At 33.5% G+C, this 22010-nt stretch overlaps 2 protein-coding genes and 1 pseudogene across 4 annotated transcripts in view; all 3 read right to left on the reverse strand.

Annotated features, from left to right (window-relative positions):
- LOC125854980 (mediator of RNA polymerase II transcription subunit 15a-like) overlaps positions 1-1618 on the reverse strand; it is a 129533-nt gene extending 127915 nt beyond the window's left edge. Inside the window, exons 1-2 of the mRNA XM_049534609.1 lie at positions 1290-1618; positions 128-189 (exon numbers count right to left, since the gene is read on the reverse strand). Coding sequence (XP_049390566.1) covers positions 128-189; positions 1290-1374 — 147 coding nt within the window. The 5' untranslated portion in view covers positions 1375-1618. The remainder of the gene's footprint in view (positions 1-127; positions 190-1289) is intronic.
- Positions 1-12827, reverse strand: part of LOC125854978 (mediator of RNA polymerase II transcription subunit 15a) — a 162868-nt gene extending 150041 nt beyond the window's left edge. For all 3 annotated transcript variants that reach the window (XM_049534607.1, XM_049534605.1, XM_049534604.1), the window contains exon 1: positions 12823-12827. The gene's annotated coding sequence lies outside the window, so the exon portion shown is untranslated. The remainder of the gene's footprint in view (positions 1-12822) is intronic.
- LOC125856210 (mediator of RNA polymerase II transcription subunit 15a-like) lies at positions 5758-21243 on the reverse strand (annotated as a pseudogene).
- Positions 21244-22010: the final 767 nt, after the last annotated feature.

Raw genomic sequence — 22010 nt, forward strand, 5'->3', positions numbered from 1 at the left:
GGAAATATGTCAAAATATTCAGCTATTTCTCATAATGTTATAACCAGCCAGTGTATCAATATCCACATGTCAAATTTCCACAGTTTTCAAAATCTTGTGTAGAAAAAAATACTATTGCAAACAATACCTTTTCGTAAACCTTTTCCTGCCAGTCACCTCCATTTGCATTTCCCGTTTGAACTGTAGAATCTAAAGGTGCTACAAACAAAACAAAATTAAGTATAGCACAAATATTAAAGAAATTGATTGCTTACATCATCAAAATTTCAGGCAAATTTTGGGAGTTCAGGTATGTTAATACATTTTAACTTCCCTTGAAATGTACTTATCTAAAACATTTTAACTCCCTCCAACATAAATTTTTTGATTACCATTCATAAGTGCACTCTATGTTGGATAATATTGTAATTACAATTAATTTAACAAATCTATACCATTTTTTTAGCCAAGGGTCTATCAACCCCACAGGGTAAGGACGGCATACATCCTACCCTTGGTGCCGAAAATTAACATATCCGCCCGAAAAATAATTTGTAACTTATATACTTCGTATAATTTTTTACATTCTTCAACATAGGATAACTAGCTACCCCTCATTGTATGTAGCTACGCCCCTCCCCAGACACCAGTAGTAGGATTACACTAAGGAGTCGTTTGGTGAGAGGTATAGAGTATGATAATCCTAGATAAAATGTAGGATTATTTTATCCTGCATTTGGTTGAAGGTATTAGGTAGTCATGAGATTATTTATCCCATCATTTATACTATAGTGATAGGATAAGTTATCCCATATACATGTGAGATAACTTATCCCGACCAACGAAATGACCACTAAGTATGTTGTTGTACTCTTTCAATGAATAAAGAATTGATAGTGGTCCAATAAAATAAAAACATATGTGTCATCGTTGTTGTTCACTATTTTTTACCCTTTTTATAGCCAAGAAATCCCTGAGGTCAATGGCGTAGAGTTAGAAACTCATCAAATAATGGGTCCACCCTCTACCTATCATCATTTCCTTTTCTTGTTTATTTATGACAAGGGAACCCACAATCACTACTCTTCTTAGGGTTCACAGAGTAAAACTAGCCCACAAACCATATAGGAGAGATAAACCATACTAGACAATCCCCGATGAGAAAGCATATAAGAAGATTTCAAACCTGAGACTCCCAATGAGAGATCCCCAGCAATTCTACGAATATGAAGTAGTAGTAGTAGTGTATAATCATTGAAAAAAGAAAACAAAAAAACAAGTAAAGGTTACAATCGGAAAAAGGAATTTACAGCTTGTTGGCCATTCTACAGTCGAAGCTCCGGTGGCAGCCATGGCAGGGGCGGTACTCTTACAATCTTGAGTATTAGTATACATCTCAATTTTGATAAAATTTTCCCCCCTAATGTGAGCCCTAGTATCTATTTATATAATATAGAGTTAATTTTTGGTAGGATCTCTCAAGTAATAATTTTTTATCTCACAAACTCACTGAACTTTATTTTGTAAGACAAAGGTCACTCAACTAATGATAATTATCTCAAAAAGTTACTCAATTTTATTTTATAATAGAAATGTCATTCAACTCTGTTTTGTAACATTAAGGTCACTCAACTAATGATAATTATTTTGAAAAGTTGTTCAACTCTAGTTTANTATAACCAATCAGTTTATCAAAATCCACATATCAAATTTCCACAGTTTTCAAAATCCTATAAAAATTAAAAGTACCATCGCAAACCATACCTTTTGGTAAACCTCTTCCTGCCAATCAACTCCATTTGCATTTTCCATCTGACCTATAGAATGTAAAGGTGCTATAAGTAAAGCAAACATTGAAGATAACACAAATATTAAAGAACTTGATTGCTTACATCATTAAAATTTCAAGCAAATTTTACAACAAATGTTACATATTTCAGGCATATTATTACAATTTTTTAATGTCTGTGGTGTCCGAGCACCTCCCACCAGCAATAAGTACTAGGTAACTCTATCCACTAAGGCTATGAAATATGGGAAGAATCACCTAGTGGTTTTTAGTCTATGAATCAATTAGTGTTTTTTTGTCTCCTGTGAGATTCAAACCTAAGACCTTATGATTCTCGACCTTTATTGACAACTACGCCACATCCTTACGTCCAAATGTACTTGTCTAAGAAAGTTAAGTAATTTCCACTTTTATTGGGTATTTGGTAATATATTAATACTTCTATCTTTTAATCTATACTACTATAAAAGTACGAATCTCCACTAGAAAATTTGATTACCATTCATAATTGCAATTGTGTTGGATAATATTTTTATACAATTAATGATAATACTTCTTTTGAGCCAAGAGTCTATCTACTGAGAGACCTCATTAGTAGGATTATACTAAGAACTCTAGCAAACAAGGGATAAAGGATAACTAATTGAGATTATAGCGTTATTTCTATTGGATAACAATACTGAGAGGATAATTAATTTGTGATATGTAATGATCTTACTTAGTATAGCTTAATTTGAAGCTGAATTACAGAACAAGATTAACTACTTTGGCAAATCCAAGATTAAATCCCAATTAATGAGGCACAAGGGTCATTATTATTCAATTTTGTTGTATTAGACATCCATTTTCCAGTTCATATAAATCATAGAAAATTGTCCCCAAAAAACTGAGTTGATTTACTTTTGAAATTGCAATTTACAGTCAAATCCAAATTGGGATCTTGACAAGATAACTTGTCCCAACTAGAACCCACACTTGCTACATTAGGGTTCACATACAGTAAACTCCGCTCCAGAGTGATAGCCCACAAACCACACATTAAAAATAAACAATTTTTATAGTAGTAGTGTAAAATCATTGACAAAACAAAAGACAAAAAAAAAGTAAAGGTAAAGATCGAAAAAAAAAAGAAAAATCACTACCTTGAGTATTATTACTATCAATATACATCTCCATCATGACCAACCTTTTGACACCCTAAGCTGAGCCCTAGTATATATATTATTATATTTATATGTGGAGTTAATTTTGTGTATAGGCTCTCAAACAGTACTCCATCTATTTCAAAAAGAATGACTCACTTTCCTTTTAAGTCTGTTTCAAAAGGATTGACTTCTTTCTTATTTGGGTAATATTTTAATTTCATCTTTCCACGTGGCATGTTTAAGATCACAAGATTAAGGGACAATTTTGTACATTTAACATAACTTTAATTTAGGATCAAAGATTTAAAAGTCTTCTTTATTTTCTTAAACTCCGTGTCAAATCAAACTAGACCACTCTTTTTGAAACAGAGGGAGTAATATTTTTTAATCAACTTTATTTTTTTTTAAAATAATGGTCACTCAACTAATGATAATTATCTCTAAAAATTATCTTATTTTATTTTATAATAAGTAGTTAGTCAATTTTATTTTGTAATATAAAGCTCACTCAATTAATGACAATTATTTCAAAAAGTTATTCAACTCTATTTTTTAATATAATAAAAAAATCACTTAACCATGCTATAGCTCGAAAAGAGATCAAATCAACCGAGGAAAGTAAGAAAAAAAAAAGGAAAGAACTAAATCTAATGTTGTTGATTTACCGCATAACGAATTACACCTTCCAAGCAAACACATTAAAATCCTCTATTCAATGTCATTAAGACCAAACATTTAAGACACACCAATCGATAATGTCATAGCTGATTTAAGTGTTAGTCTAGTAATTAACTACGATTATTTATTCAATTATCATTCATTTATCTTTCGTTAGAAGACCCTAGCATCGTTCTTTTTCTTACCATGCTTCTAGCCAAAAGTGATGAGTTATCAATGAATTTAATTTGTACAATTTTTCAATCTTGACTGTTGACGAACGTATAATTATAATTCACAGTCAACCGTACTTCGATAGAAAAGATTGATATGTCACATTCCTAATTATCAGATTGATCCACAAGAAAGTTTGTTTCCATGCTTCTATTCAAAGGTGATAAATTATCAATGAATTTGATTTCTATAACTTTTCAATATTGATTGTTTACGGACGTATTATAACCAAAATTATTTTTCAAAATTTTCTCCATCGTTAAATTATATAATATAATGAAGGGATGGTAACAATTTTGGTCCTTAAGAAAGAGAGTTCATATGAAAAATTGAGATAACATTAGTAACTAAAAAAATTTACCAATGGAAAGAGATTATTAATTTTGAACACATGCGATCTTTAGAACAAAACACAAGACGATTAATTTTAGTGACTTATCATATATTATTATAAGTGGAAGCTTCAAATTGAAAAGTTGAAATACCATTTTGCTCCTCTACTAACTTAAAATTTCATTAATTATTTAATTAATTATAAATATTTTAATTACATAATGATAGAATTTGAAGTCCTTAAGCCCTTTAATAATTAATTATTTTTTTTGATAAATGAGTATATTGATATTGCTTTTAATCATAATCATCAATCTCATAACGGAAGAATTTGAATAGTTATGATTGATAAAACAATGTAACCAAAAAAAATTCTTCTAAAATAGCTACATTTTCCCTTCTAAATAGACTCTGTTCTTTAATATTGAAGTAAAGAATTTGAAGAGGTGCTATTAATTAAAAAAATAATTCATACAAGCTTCATCTATAAAGATTCACATGTTTTTTAGATGGTCATATTTCTATTAAGTTTATTCATCCAAAATGATTCTTCTTTGATAATGAAAGATATTTTTTTTCAGTCTTTTATATCAGTTTTTTTTTTTTATGTTTGTATAGGTATATTTGGCTGGAATTGCAACAACTTGAAGGTTGCTTGGAGTATTTTGGTATATTCAATGAACTTTTCAAAGAGGTACAAAAAAAACAAAGTCAACATGTAATATTATAACTTTTCGTTTAATTTTTATTTATTTATTTTCAATTGAAGGACGGTACACAAATCGATGTACAATTCTTTCTTGGTTACTCGATTGTATAGAAGAAAGAGCAATTCTTTGTATAAAGTAACATTCATCTACATGCATGTGATGTATTCTTTTTATTTATTCGGTTTTTTGTGCTTAGAGATGTATAGAAGATTTCAAAATGATGAATACACTGTACCATTGTTAGGTTTAATGCTATAAAACTTTGCTACGACAACAAATTGACAAGTAAACTATAGTTAATATTATCATCAAAATAGTATAATGAACTTTTATACTTGAAAACCAATTAAATAGTATCTTTATTGAAGGAAACATACCAATCAAAGAAACGAATTGCAGAAAAAAAAGAGACCATAAATTTTTTTAGAAGAATTGTGACCTTTGCTTGTAAGTGTTGCTAAAGATCCAAGCAGAGAAAAATATGGAGATGGATATTTCAAATTTTAGCCTGGGTTCCCCCTTGAAATTTAAGTAATTTATCATAATAATTGGGGAAAATGTACAAGTACCCCCTAGACTATGACCGAAATCCCAGAGACACACCTTAACTAAAGTAAGGTCCTATTACCCCCCTGAACCCATTTTTTTTTAATTTTGTGCACCTTTTTGGCTTATATCTCTCACGCGCCTCAATTGCGTGGAGTCATGGAGTGTGCCACGTAAGACAAAAGGTGTACAAAATTACAAAAAAAATAAGTTCAAGGGGGTAATAGAACCTTAGTTTAGTTAAGGTGTGTCTCTGGAATTTCGGTCATAGTCTAGGGGGGTACTTGTGCCTTATCCCTAATAATTGCAATACTTCACATAATCTAGGGAAGGCATGAGTTCACGAGTACACGAAACATAAACAATTGAATAATCCAAACAATCATGTTGCAAGTCAGTAATATTGTTTTATTGCATCTGTGGATTACTTTCAACCATCAAGGGATTGTGGTTGCTGAAGCTGGATCGAAGACTGTTGAAGCTGTGACATCTGGTGGGTTGGCAATAGCATGGTCTACTGTTGCTTTGCTTGCTGCTGTTACATTAACTTCTGTCTTTGAAAGAGTTGCTGCTGCATCTGCCAATGGTGGGACTGCTCTCTTAATTGCTGGCTCTGCAACAGTTTGCTGCTTGAGCTTCTGAGGAAATGACTGTTGCAGGGCGTTTAAATTTTGCTGTAGGGAACCGAGTTTTGCCTGTACGGGTTGCATCGATGGATTAGTTTGACCATCAAGTGATTGTGGTAGCTGAAGCTGCATGGAAGACTGAGGAAGTTGCTCCTGCACTGGAGAAGAAGTAGGCTTTGGTGGCTGATAGGGACAAAGAAATTTATGTGCTACTCATCAACCAAAAGCAGTTTCTCCTTGTGAGCAAGTTGAATATAATGCTTGTTAAGCTGCAAGAAAAGCATAATGCGTTCCAACGTTATCTTGCACATAGCTTTTCAATTTGCTCATTTGTACGACGCTGATGAAGAGAGTTCTGCTTGAAATCAGAAAAAAAAATCAGTTTAGTGATAGTCCTGTTTCTTTCCCTCTGCAAACTTATGAAATACATGCTTCAAGTGCCTCCCACAGCAAAGAAAAAGGCAGAAAAATTCAAGAAATAGCATAAAGAGATAAACAACATAGCTCACAAGGTTCCCGAAATTCAGCAGAATGTTGACTCAAGTGCTCTTTAAATTCAGATAAATCAAGCCCTTACCCAATGAACTTGGGAGGCCTTAATTCCTTCCCCGAAAGGAAAACAAACTAACATAAAAATGACATCTACACTGCAGTGTCCACCTAGATATGTGAAAATAACTCTTTTATGGTTTCCACCTCGACTTCACAATCATTCACAATGTTTCAACACAAACAAATGATGCAGATGCTAGAAATGAAAAGGAGTTAACTACACTATAACATATTCCCACTATGCGAGTACTGTTTCTCACGATAACAGAAAATCAACCACAGAAGCAAAAATGTGAATTTAGAGTTTTGAGTTTCTGCATCATTTCCCAGTTTGACAATATTCTAGGATTACGTTTGGCAAAATCAAGTTGTTTTTATCAAATATAAATGCCAGAGAATATATGTAAGAAGGAGCTATAATAGGTGTGAGAAACATGCAAAGAGATAAGAGGAGTTTCCAATAACCAATAGACTACAATATGCATTACACCTTGGTGCATGTTGACAAAACTTGCTAGGAGTCTACCAAAATTTTGAACTATTATGAAGCACTTAGAGGGATATTGATGACATACCTGTTGCAGTTCATAAGCAATTTTCTGGTATAGACGATAGAGCTTTGAATAATACATTTCCTTCATAGACTTGATCTGCATTACAAATTTTCATTAAGTCAATTGCAGAAATGTCAAGAACACATTCCCATGTGGTTAGGTGATAATTAGATCAACTTACGATGCAGTAGAGAACAAACTATAAAATCCTCACAAAAGAACCTTCCAGATAAAAAGGTTTAAAGTGAAGTAGAAGAGGAATACTACAACTGATTAACATGTAAAAGTTATTAAAATAAGTAACTGAGCTTTGCTTCCATAATGTGATCATAGACCAGCCAACCAGGAGGAATTAGAATATACTTTTGTAAAGTTGGATTTGGAGAATATAATATGGATTAATGGAAATCATCATTTTCTAAAAATTTTGAACTTTACACCCTTCGCAAGTGAAAAATGACGGGAATGGAGTATACAAAGCATGTTAGTGTTACATGTTCATTCTTGGAGAAGTCAAAGTATTCCAACTTATTCCTAGCTAGTAACACAAATTGGTGACATACTAAGAAGACTTTAATCCAAACTTATAGACATATTACCTCTTGAATTAAGACGATATAATCTTAGTATTCAACATCTAGTTTTCTGTAATCAATTAATTTATCAAAGAGTACTTGACTTCTCAATTATGCCAGTGCTTGTGAAACTAATGTTTTGTCGTTAACAATATTGGACGAAGACAAGCTCAAACAGTGCACCATTGACGATGAGGATTCATATAATCGACCTCAACTTGCTTAGGATTGTAGTTGTAGTAGTGCTTCTAAATTGAGAATATACCAATTTCTAACAAGTTATCCAGGTAACATGCTCAATTTCTGTTTTTTCTAAAACATGGAATATATAAAGCACCTTGCGGGGGAGGGGTACGACCATGAATTTAGCTGAATAGTTGGTATGGTAAACCTCTTCTATTACTCTATAATCATAGGAAATATTTCAAAACATACAACTATTTCTTATAATGTTATAACCAGCCAGTTTATGTAATTCCACAGTTTCCAAAATCTTGTCCAACTAAAATACCATTGCAAACATACCTTCTGGTAAACCTCTTCCTGCCAAGTGCCAATCAACCCCATTTGCATTTCCCGTCGGAATTGTAGAATCGAAAAGTGCTACAAATAAAACAAAAATTGAGCATAACACAAATATTACAGAAGTTGGTTGCTTGCAACATAAAAATTTCAGGCAAATTTTGGGGTAGTGCTAGACATTTCAGGTATATTAATATATTTTAACTTCCTGCCAAATGTACTTGTCTAAGAAGGCTAAATTTCCCACTTTACACTAGGGTATTGATTGGGTATTTGGTTATATATTAATATTTCAATCTTTTAATCTATACTATTAAAAAGTACAAACCTCCAACACAAAATTTTGATTGCCACTCATACGTTCACTTTGTGTTTGGATAATTTTGTAATTACAATTAATTTTACGAATTAATACACTTCTTTTGAGCGGTCTATCTACCCCCACAAAGGTAGGGTAAGGTATGCAAACATCTTTCCCTCCCCAAACCCCACCAGTATGATTATACCAAGTATGTTGTTGTTCAATATTTTTTACCCTTTTTTATAGCTGAAAATCCCCCGAGGCGAATGGCAGAGTTAGAAAATCGACTGATAATGGGTCCACACTCTACCCTTCTCCATTCACTTAAATAACGGTTTTAGACTATAACAGGTTTGAACCGGTGACACCCCTCTAACCCATACATCACAAATTCTCTCTTACCACTAGATCAAGACCTTGTGGGCTTCCTCATTTTTTAAAACTTTTTGATGACCAGGGAATCCGCATTCGCTAGCCTTAGGGTTCACACAAAGTAAACCTCGTCAACAAACCACATAGGAGAGGTAAACCCTCACTAAACAATCCTTGTGCGACGAGCCCAATTAAGAAAGCATACATGAACATCTTAAACCCGAGACCCCCAATGGGAAATCCCCTGCAATTCTACGAATATGAAGTAGAAGTAGTAGTGAATTATCCAAACAAATATGTTGCAAGTTGATCAAATTGTTTTGTCACATTACCTTCCATGGGCCGTGTACGGGTTGCATCGATGGATTAGTTTGACCATCAAGTGATTGTGGTTGCTGAAGCAGCATGGAAGACTGACGAAGTAGCTCCTGCACTGGAGAAGAAGTAGGCTTTCGCCGCTGAGAGGAACTAAAAAAGAAATTTATGAGCTTCTCAACCGAAAGCAGTTTCTCCTTGTGAGCAGGTTGAATTTCATGCTTGCTAAGCCCCAAGAAACACAAAATGCGTTCCAATGCTATCTTGTACAGCTTGAGCTTTTCAATTTGCTCATTTGTACAACGCTGATGACGAGAGTCCTGCATCAAATCGGAAACAAAAATCAGTTTAGTCACAGTCCTCTTTCTTACTCTTTGCAAACTTCTGAAATACATGCTTCAAGTACCTCCCACGGCAAAGAAAAATGGAGGAAAATTCAAGAAATGGCATAAAAAGACAAATAACATAGCTCGCAAGGTTCCCGAAATTCAGCAAAATGTTGACTCAAGTGCTCTTTAAATTCAGATAAATCAAGCCCTTGCCCGATGAACTTGGGAGGCCTTGATTCCTTCGCCAAAAGGAAAACAAACTAACATAAAATGACATCTACACTGCAATGTCTACCTAGATATGTGTAAATAACTCCCTTTATGGTGTCCACCATCACCTCGATTTCACAGTCATTCACAATGCTTCAACACAAACAAATGATGCTGATGCTAGAAATGAAAGGGAGTTAACTACACTATAACATATTCCCACTATGAGAATACTTAACAGAAAATCAACCAAAGAAGCAAAAATGTGAATTTAGAGTTTTGAGGTTTCTGCATCAATTCCCAATAAGATAATATTCTAGGATTACGTTGGGCAAATCAAGTTGTTTTTATCAAATATAAATGCCAGAGAATATATGTAAGAAGGAGTTATAATAGGTGTGAGAAACATGCAAAGAGATTAGAGGAGTTTCCAATAACCAATAGACTACAAAATGCATTACACATTGGTGCATGCTGACAAAACTTGCCAGGGAGTCTACCAAAATTTTGCACTATTATGAAGCACTTAAGAGGGATGTTCATGGCATACCAGTTGCAGTTCATAAGCAATTTTCTGGTATAGATGATAGAGCTTTGAAACATACATTTCCTTCATAGACTTAATCTGCATTACAAATTTTCATTAAGTCAACTGCAGAAATGTCAAGAACACATTCCCATGTGGTTAGGTGATAATTAGATCAACTTACGATGCAGTAGAGAACAAACTATAAAATCCTCACAAAAGAACCTTCCAAATAAAAAGGTTTAAAGTGAAGTAGAAGAGGAATACTACAACTGATTAACATGTAAATGTTATTAAAATAAGTAACTGAGCTTTGCTTCCTTTAGCTTCTTGGTGCTCACATCAAGAATACAAACTTTTGTAATTAGACTATACTTTTTAAAAGTTAGGTTGGGAGATATAATAAAGTTTAATGCCAATCATCATTTTCCCCCCACTTTTCACCTTTACCATCAATGAAGTAAAACAATGAAATAATAACTAAGTAGTTGGCATCACAAGTGAAAAACGACGGAATGCAGTCTACAGAGCATATGTTAGTGTTATATGTTTATTCTTAGTGAAGTCAAAGTATTCCAACTTTTACCACCTAGCTAGTAAGCCAAATCGGGGATGTAAGTAGAGAAGGATAGAGGGACAGACCTATTACCCACCAAGTTTCGAAGATAGAGGCATTGAATTCTCTATTATAAAAAAAAATAAATTAAAGAACAGAAAAAGTATGCCAGCGAATTCAGATGAACAAATGTCTTTTCACAGAGAGCATCTTTTTATAGCCATATATTCAGGTATATACTTCTTGCACCAATAGGTTTATCTCTCAAAGTAGCAATTAAAGATTTTAGTTGCCAGGAAATAAAGCAAGTTGGTGACATGCCATGAAGACTATGACACGATCTAATATATACATATTACCTCGTGAACTATTAGATAATACGATCACAACATTCAACAACTATTTTTCCATTATCAGTTAATTATCAAATAATACTTCACTTCTCAATTATTCCATTGCTTCTGAAACTTATTTTTTGTTGTTGAGAATATTGAACCAAGACAAGCTTAAACAAGGCATCATCTACAGTGAGGATTCATATAGGCAACCTCAACTTGCTTGGGATTGAGATGTAGTTGCAGTAGTACTCCTCAACTGACAGTATACCAGTTTCTAACACCTTGCGGGGAGGGGTACGATCATGAATTTAACTAAACACTTGGTATGATAAACCTCCTTTGTTACTCTATAATCATAGGAAATATGTCAAATATTCAGCTATTTCTTATAATGTCATAACCAGCCAGTGTATCAAAATCCACATGTCAAATTTCCACAGTTCTCAAAATCTTGTGTAGAAAAAAATACTATTGCAAACAATACCTTTTCGTAAACCTTTTCCTGCCAGTCACCTCCATTTGCATTTCCCGTTTGAACTGTAGAATCTAAAGGTGCTACAAACAAAACAAAATTGAGTATAGCACAAATATTAAAGAACTTGATTGCTTACATCATCAAAAATTCAGGCAAATTTTGAGAGTGTGTTTAATATTTCAGGTATGTGAATACATTTTAACTTCCCTTGAAATGTACTTGTCTAAAACATTTTAACTCCCTCCAACATAATTTTTTTTTATTACCATTCATAAGTGCACTCTATGTTGGATAATATTGTAATTACAATTAATTTTAACAAATCTATACCATTTTTTTAGCCAAGGGTCTATCTACCCCACAAAGCTAGGGTAAGGACTGCATACATTCTACAATCGGTGCCGAAAATTAACATATCTGCCGAAAAATAATTTGTAACTTATATACTTCGTATAATTTTTTACATATACAGTAACTAGCTACCCCTCATTGTATGTGGCTACGCCCCTCCCCAGACACCACTAGTAGGATTACACTAAGGAGTTGTTTGGTGAGAGGTATAAAGTATGATAATCCTAGATAAAATGTAGGATTATTTTATCCTGCGTTTGGTTGGAGGTATTAAGTAGTCATGAGATTATTTATCCCGCCATTTATACTATAGTGATGGGATAAGTTATCCCATATACATGTGAGATAACTTATCCCTCCCAACGAAATGACCACTAAGTATGTTGTTGTACTCTTTCGATGAATAAAGAATTGATAGTGGTCCAATAAAATAAAAGCATCTATGTCATTGTTGTTGTTCACTATTTTTACCCTTTTTATAGCCAAGAAATCCCTAAGGTCAATGGCGCAGAGTTAGAAACTCATCAAATAATGGGTCCACCCTCTACCCATCATCATTTCCTTTACTTGTTTATTTATGACAAGGGAACCCACAATCACTACTCTTCTTAGGGTTCACAGAGTAAAACTAGCCCACAAACCACATAGGAGAAATAAACCATACTAGACAATCCCCGATGAGAAAGCATATAGGAAGATTTCAAACCTGAGACTCCCAATGGGAGATTCCTTGCAATTCTACGAATATGTAGTAGTAGTAGTGTATAATCATTGAAAAAAGAAAACAAAAAAACAAGTAGAGGTTACAATCGGAAAAAGGAATTTACATCTTGTTGACCATTCTACGGTCGAAACTCCGGTGGCAGCCATGGCTGGGGCGGTACTCTTACAATCTTGAGTATCAGTATTCATCTCAATTTTGATAAACTTTTTCCCCTAATGTGAGCCCTAGAATCTATTTATATAATATAGAGTTAATTTTTGGTAGGATCTCTCAAGTAATAATTTTTATCCCACAAACTCACTCAACTTTATTTTGTAAGACAAAGTTCACTCAACTAATGATAATTATCTCAAAAAGTTACTCAATTTTATTTTATAAAATAGGAAAGTCATTCAACTTTGTTTTGTAACATAAAGGTCACTCAACTAATGATAATTGTTTTGAAAAGTTGTTCAACTCTAGTTTATAATAAAAAAATAATCAACGGTTATCATTTCACCTACAACATCATGTTGATTGTGTGATCACAAAAGAAATTAGCCTATATAATGAGTTCATAACTTATTATGAGGGCAAATTAAAGACAATTAAACTCTTTTTTAAAAAAAATCCATTCTTAAATTATTATAAAACAAAGAAGGGATAATAACTATTTTAGTCCTTAAGGAGAGAGTTCATTTGAAAATTTGAGATATCATTAGTAACTGAAAAGATTTACAAGTTGCAAAAAATTATTAATTTTAAACACATGAGATCTTAGAACAAAACAAAAGATAAATGAATTTTGTGACTTGATAGATTAAAATTTTTGCAAGTCATAACTATCTCAAGAGTTCTGATAGGATCTTAGCCAACAACAGGGGTAGGGCCAAAATTTTCACTTAGAGGGTTCAAAATATGAATAAGTGAACACATGAAGAAGTCAAAGGAGGTTTAACATCTATCATATATACATAAAAAATAATATTAAGCATGTATAAACAATGTAAGTTTTTGCCGAAGAGAGTTCAGGTGAACCCCTCAGTATTACCTGGCTTCACCCCTGGCCAACAATGTATCTACCTCATTCGAATGGGTCTCAATGTTCTCTAATTATTCCTCAACATGTGCTCAAAGGGTGTACCCAAGATTTCAAAACACCCAAAATGTGTCGGGGGTTGATCATTGAAGCCTGGGCAATAACGATTAAGAAATTTGAGCGTTGATGTAGCTAAGAGGCACCTTCATAGTCAATTAATTAGGGTTGCCACCTTCTATCCAGAAAATATTATCGTTAGGTTTAATGCTATAATATTTTGCCAAGACAACGACTTGACAAGTAAACTATAATTAATATTATCATCACAGAAAAATAGTATAACAAATTTTGATATTAGAAATTGATTAAAATAGTTCATTATTTAGGGAAACACACTTTACAAATCAAAGAAAAGAATTGAAGAAAGACAAAAAAAACCATATAAATATTGAGAGAAGTGTGACCATTGTTTGTAAAAATGTTGCTAAAGATTCAAACATTAACTTTTTTGGAGATAATATTTCAAATTTTAGCCGAGTTCCCCCCATAAAATTTAAGTAATTTATCAAAATAATTGTAGTACTTCACATAATCTGGGGAGGAGTGTATGGGTTCACCAGTACTTTACATGATCTAAGGAGGGTTGCATGGGTTCATGTGTACTTTACATAGTCTTGCGAGGAGTGCATGAGTATAGCGAGGGGTTCATGTGAGCCCATACCTCTTCCATGTAAATCCGATCTTGCATATGCTAAACATTCATCATGTTTAGTACCAGATTTCAATCCATCAAAATTAGAACCTTAACTATCACTACCAAAACTATTCCATACGTTACCCACAGGATCTATGGTAAGCAATTGGCGTGCATGTGTATTTGGTGCTTGCATAGGATATTACGTGCAAGACATAATTTGTAACTAAAGAGTAAAATAGCAAGAGATCATTAACTTTACACTGAGAAAATCTTAGAACAAAACCAAAGAGATCGACAACAATAAACCCCATGTTATCCCACAAGTGGGATCTGGGAGGGTAGAATATACGCAGACCTTATCTCTATCTTTGCGTGGTAGAGAAGTCGTTTATGATAGACCCTCAGCTCAAGAAAAATAGAACCAATGCAGGAAAGAAAGAAAAAAGAGACAAGAAATAGCAATATACACAAAACATGTAGCAGCATATACTAATACACATCAGAGAAAAAAGAAACAAGACAAAACTCGAATCATACGACAATAATCAACTGCTTACTAACCTTCTACTCTAATCTTCAATCTTTATACCATCTTATTTGAACACATGAGATCTTAGAATAAAGAAAAAGAAACAAGAGAAATCATACATCACTTGCTGATTATCACAAGTTCAAAGTTATGAATGCCCCACCCCCCACGAAAAAAACACTCCTCTTAATTTCAGAATGCTGCATGACAAGGTTCGGTACAAACAATTAATGGAAATGTAGATGTATTTTAGCACAAGCAGAAAAACAATTGAACTATCAAAACAAGTGTATACTGCCTACCTGACTTGCAGTATGCATGAAAGTTGCTCATGCAATGGAGAAGTAAGCCTATGCTGTCATTTTCCACTAAGAAAGAAACTTATGTGCTTCTCAAGCAAAAACAATTTTTCCTTATGAGTAAGTTTAATCTCATGCTTGTTAAGTTGGGATGCATTCTACTTCTCTTGTGGTTTAACGAGCATGAGATTCAACTTACTCACAAGGATAAACTATTTTGGCTTGAAAAATAACTAAAATATTGAATTGGATGGTTAAGTAAACTGATTACTTGTAATGTTGAAGAGGACAACCATCTGAAAGCTAGATTTATTATATTACTTAACCAAACGTTTTAGTTCTTTACCACCTTTTTTTGATTGCTGAAAAGTTTATGTTGTCGTTAAACTTTTCACAGTAGGGCAACCAAGTTAGTCATGCAATTATTTGTAGATAGATGACAGCCATGACATTAAGTTTTCATATCATTCTTTGTTGGGATAGCAAGAAATATGTTGTTTATCATTAAGAAACTAATTAAAATTATCTTGACGGGAGGGAAAAAAATAGGTGCATCAAAATTTGTATGGTGCTAAAGGATCTAAACATGTAGCAATGTAATAACTCTAAAACTCTGAAGTAGCCTTACATGCTTGTTGAATACGGAGCATTGTTAATTGTTAAGGAAGGGGTGTTGGCTTGAGGTTAGATGATTCGGAAGGGTATTTTAGTAATTAAACTTGTGATTCCTTCTTTTAGTTTAAATACATATAGATTAAAAAAATGGACATATTAGTATATAAACCCATTCTTAGACAAGTACATTTAGAAGACAACTAGAATGTAGCTATATACTTGAAAAACTATCTACCACTATCCCAAAATTTGCTCGATATTTTAATGTTGCAAGCAATCTACTTCTTTTTGTTTTTGATTTGCACCGGGTGTCCGAGTCTCTTTGAGCCTCGACTAATCCCGAGGGTACACAGGCCCTCGGCAAGGAGTTTCCCGCAAGTGCACCACGGTTAATTCAGGTTTTACCCAGTCCGATGGCCCTCAGAAATTGTTTGTACCCAGTAGGTTTCGAACTTGAGACCTTGAAAGGGAGCAAACCCCAAGGCTCAAGTCAATTGCCAGCAGGCCAACCCCTGAGGGTTCAAGCAATCTACTTCTTTATTTTGTGTTATCGTCAATTTTGTTTTATTTGTAGCACCTTCATATTCTTCAGCTCATATGAGAAATGCACATGGACTTGATTGGCAGGAAGAGGCTTACCAAAAGGTATAGTTTGCAATGGTATTTTTATATGCTCGAGATTTTGAAAACTAAGGATATCACAGACAACTTGGTGGAAATTGAAATTTGATAAACCGACTTGTTATAACAACAGAAATTCCACATCACTACTCAATGCAAAAAATTCAGTTTCCAGTGAGTTGTCTGTGATATACTTAGTTTCAAACTCTTGAGCAAATAAAAGTGTCATTGCAAACTATACCTTTTGGTAAACCTCTTCCAGCCAATCAACTCCATTTGCATTTCCCATCTGAGCTGAAGAATATAAAGGTGTTACAAATAAAACAAAATTGAGAATAGCGATATAAAACAAAATAAGAAGTTGATTGCTTACAACATTATATTACAATGGTAGATATTATTTCATGTATATAGATACATTCTATTTGTCATCTAAATATACTTGTCTAAGAATGGATATATATACTAATATGTCCATCTTTCTAATCTATATTTGTTTATATTAAATTAAAAGCAGGAATACCAACTTAAGAGTTAAATTACTAAAAATACCCTTCTAAATAATCTAACCTCTAGCCATCACCCGACTTTAACCGCCAACAATGCTTCATATTCAACAAGCATGTAAGGCTACTTCACAATTTTAGAGTTTTTACTCTCTTACTATATCCTTTAACACCATAAAAAATTTGATGCACCAATGGTTTTTCCTCCCGTCTAGATAATTTCTTTGCTTATTCATTTTCTTCCTTAAAGATAAACACTGAACAAATTTCTTGCTATCCAAACAAAAAATGATACGAAAATAAATTCCTTAAGGCTTTGGGTGTTTGATTTTCAAAATTTTGGGTGCTAGGCATTGTGTATGCTTCTCAATATATTTGGTGCATTGTGTATGTTGTAGTTGACTCATGGTGTCAACTAATTGATTTACCTGCCTTTTATGACAAGTTCTTAGTGCAATTTATGTTGAGATATATAGTATTCTTGATAAACAATTGTTTGAAAATTGTTGATATAATTCCTGCGCAAATTTACTTATGTGCTAGTAGTGTGTTTGTATTTTCTAACACTTATTGCAAGGGTATTTAAAGGGGAAGCCCGAGGATTTTAGTGGGTTATATTTATGTATAACCCACTCCTTACATGGATGTCCATGCAGATACTATTGGTGATGACGAAGCTAGTAGTTGAGGAGTTCACTAGAGTTATTCCAATTGTTGAGGTGAACTGTTGCATTGTTCGTGGAGGCTTTCATAAGAGTTATTAACATTTATTCTGAGTCCTTTCGGAATCCTTTTGATGCTCCATGGTCTAGTGTGGGATTTGGGCAAAAGTGTTAGATTAATATTTTAAGATACCAAGTGTTCATAATTATTTATCATACTGTTTGAATACTTATTTCATTCGTCAAATGTTGTGCATTAATGGTTAAAGTATGGAAATTGGGTTCACCTGGCCGATGGTGTGTGCTGGTGTCAATCATGCCTAGCGGGTAGTTTGGGACGTGGCATAAACCTAAAATTCACTCCCTGAAGTAGTAAATACTTTGCAACTAACTCCTGAAGTAGTAGAACTTTGAACTTTACTCCCAGAGTAGTAGAACATCAAAATTTACTCTGGAAGTGGTAAAATTTTGAGCTTACATTCTTCAAATAGTAAAACTTCAAAATTCTCTTGAAGTAAAAATAATTTGAAAAATGTCTAAGAAATATTTTGAAGCAATGTTTTATTGTGCTTGAGAAAAATAATGAGCTATTGATGAACGTTGTATTTCAAGAACATTCAAATAATCTGGTTTCATTCCCCAAAATGAATGAAAGAAATACCACAACTTGTCTTTTAAAGAGATAAAATAACTAAGGTTATACATGTTATTTTTGTGGTATGAAAGTCATTGCAATATGTACCTGTCGTACATAGAAACATCTTGAATAACTTTAGTAAAATATCATTTTAAGGCGGAAGGAAATAAATCTTGTTGAATGCTTTCTACGTATGTTCTATTAATTTCCTTGAAGGAAATAACAATTCATACACTTTCCTAAAAGAAGTGACAATATTATAAAAATTGCCGCTTTTATAAAAAATATTTAAATGTTAATCATGAATGATTATGGAAACCCGAAGATGTGCATATTAAGTATTCAAAATATATTGAAGAACTAGAAGATTCTTCAAAAAAAAAATTGATGTTTGTTCTCATGAAAAATATAAAAGGTCAATATGAGCATGTTCACCTATCATGTGATATCTTAAAAGATGCATCTATAAGATGGTCATATGTGCGTTTACTATCAACATGCAGTTTGACATTCACAAAGTTCTTTGATCGAGATAAGAGCATAGTTCTAGATTGTGTAATCAAGAGTGAAGACAATTCATCTCGATAATGTTGCTTTATATCCAAGCTAGTTTGACATTGAATACCTTCGATAAATAGTCGAACCACTGCTTATGAGAACAAAACTGTGTGTTGGTTTATGACATGATATAAGTGTATACAACAACACTTTTATGCATCAGACCAACAAATTATGACATATTTTGCCTCCTCTCAATTGGTTTAGGGTCAGGGACCAAATATTTTCCAACTAATAGCTTTTAACGTGCAATATATGAGGATATTCGGATGAATGCGGGAGTGTCCTTTGTGGTGGACAAGTTGAGGAAAGTGAGACTAGATGATTTGGACATGTGAAGAGGGGTGAATAGACACACTAGTGAAGAGGTGTGAGAGGTTGGTTCTAGAGCATACGAGTATACTTATTCAACAAATACGTCAAATCAAATGCTAGAAGCATTTGCTGACCCAAAATTAATCTCATATTTCAGTTGCAAATACTCATTTTAAATGTCCCAAAAGGACATAGTCTACGGCATGCATAAAGCATGGTAAACCAGTCGGTTCCAATTGCAATAATCCTTAGGAAGGGAGAAAAGAAAATGATCATAATAAGAAGGCAATATGCTCTAGAAGAGCCTACGATTTATGAAACCTCATGCGAGCTTCATGTACGTCATTAGTACGATACTTATTCAAAAGATAATTCAAGTCAAATGCTAGACGCATATGCTGACCCAAAATTAACACATATTTCAGTTGCAAATGCTCATATTAAATGTTCCGGAAGGACAGAATCTACGACATGCATAAAGCATGGTAAAGCAGTCAGTTCTAACTGCAATAATCCTTAGAAAGGGAAAAAAGAAAATGATCATAATAAGGAGGCAATGTGTTCTTGAAGAGCCTACGACTCATGAGACCTCATGAGAGCTTTATGTACCTGTAAATGATAAAGTGATGAGATCTCAGTAAGTTATGTCGCATTGTGAATTGCTACAAAATGATATCTCATTGACGATATATATTTGATACAATATAGCGCACAATATTGTAAAAGATTGTGATACTAAATTCTACGTCTATTTAAGCATACTGACGTAGAAATGGTTATCAAGTTACATGATGTATCATGCATCTTGATACGTGTAAGCTTCTTGGACCCCATTAGTCCAGGCATCAGAGGATGTCATGCATTTAATACTGGATTTTGTCTCTTGACAAAATTAGAAATGTTTATCAAGTGAATTGATGAGCATTATGCACTAAGTTGCTCGGACTCTTAAAAAATGGTAACGGATGCACGTCAAATTCGCCAAAAGTAGTGTATATAAGACTCGAGTGCGGCATCAAAGGGAAGACTCCGCAAAACTAAGATAATGCATCTTAATAAGTGTAAGCTAATTGGACCAACGGTCTAGGCATCACAGGATGTCACACATTTAATGAAGGATATTGTCACTTGACAAAATTTATATGAAAATTCTTGAACATTCAAAATGCTTGAAGCATTTACAAGTTTCAATAAGCTTTTTTTTTTTTTTGATAACCGAGAAATCCATCTGTGACCCGCCCTTTGAACCAATCACAGCCTTCTAAACTCGGTGGATAATGGGCCCACCCCTCTACCCTTCTCCACTTAATTACCAGGCTTCGCTTTGCATGGTGTGGGGCTTGAACCTGCGACCTAAGCCACAAATCCTCCACCTTTTGCCACTTGAGCTAGGCCTTAGGGGCAGTTTCAATAAACTTTTTCATAATCCCTATATAGAGAAAATTAAATAAGGTGGAAGTGACTTAATCACCTCAGTGAATATTCATTGACAAAAAATATAATAGTGACTTTGCTTGCTTTTGTGTTTTGACAAAGAAAACAACATCGGGGTTTGTTGTACTTGTAGTTTATGTTGACGAGATAAATCAACGCTCACTTTCCTAAACACTTCATCTATGACCATTGAGGTTTTGTGATGATGCATGAAAATAATATATTGGTAATGTCAATGTAGTGTTGAAAATGAAGGAAACTTTATAGGTTTAAACAAACAATTTTTATCTATCAAAAATCAAATTATATTTTAGATTCTCTTGTTTGTTCAATGAAGAAATTCTTTTTTAAAGTAAAAGAATCCTTGAAGCACTGCTTATTGAAGCACAATCAGATTAATTTTTAAAGTTTGATTATCGAATTTAGGGGTTTCATCAATTTCGTCTAAAACTAGTCCCTAATCACTATATTTGACTAACATAAACCATTGTTGCATGAAATTAGGATAACTACCAAAATAATTTGTCTCCTCTTTGTTCGACCATCACCTGTCCACGATGAGTTCACGTACTTAGTTGGACGGCTAATGTCTCGAGAAACTTTAACTTTCCGTATCTTCACCGAATAAGTCATTTTTTGTTAATAGCCAACAATGTGTCTGCCCTTCTTAAATAAGCCTCAATTATCTCTAATCTCTTCTCAACTATTCCTCAACATGCGAGAAAAGGCTCAAATAGTCAACTGTCTTTAGACTTAGGATTAAAATGATCCTATTTCTTTTCCAGGAGCACTAAGTGGTGGACTTTCAATCATAATCCTAACCATCGTGAAACTTTTCAACATACATAACCCTCTCACGTGTTTCTCCTAATCTTTAGCGTCCATTCTTCTCCTCCCTCTTAACTTGGACCACCTATAGCAAAACATATACATGTAGAACTAAAGATGCATGGTAATCTTATTTGTATCATCTTTTGTTCTCGATCTTCCCTTCGTTTTCTTCCACATGATCTGATCGTGGATTTTCAACCAGATAAGTTTTAGTAAACTTCTCCAAGAGCCAGACCAATGTAATGAAGGAAGATAGAAATGTTTTGTTTATATTTCCTAGAGAACTCTTTATAGTATTACGTTTCTTCCGTCTTTGGACTTTAGATGTTTATAAGCATGGTCTCCTAGTCTTCCATAACAAGTTGAGGACTATTGGTTTCTCACCTACAATTACTTAGTATAAAAATAATAATAATTAAGAACAATGAAAACAATATATGTGATGGATGTGAATAATGACTTACTCCTTTTACTTGAAAAATACTGAAGGCCTCCCAATAGCTTCGTTTGAGCTAGATTCCTCCTAAAAATTATGGCTTTTGAAGAAGGGTAGGAATTTATACATTGCA

This window comes from Solanum stenotomum, chromosome 2, assembly GCF_019186545.1.
Source record: "Solanum stenotomum isolate F172 chromosome 2, ASM1918654v1, whole genome shotgun sequence".
Taxonomy (NCBI): domain Eukaryota; kingdom Viridiplantae; phylum Streptophyta; class Magnoliopsida; order Solanales; family Solanaceae; genus Solanum; species Solanum stenotomum.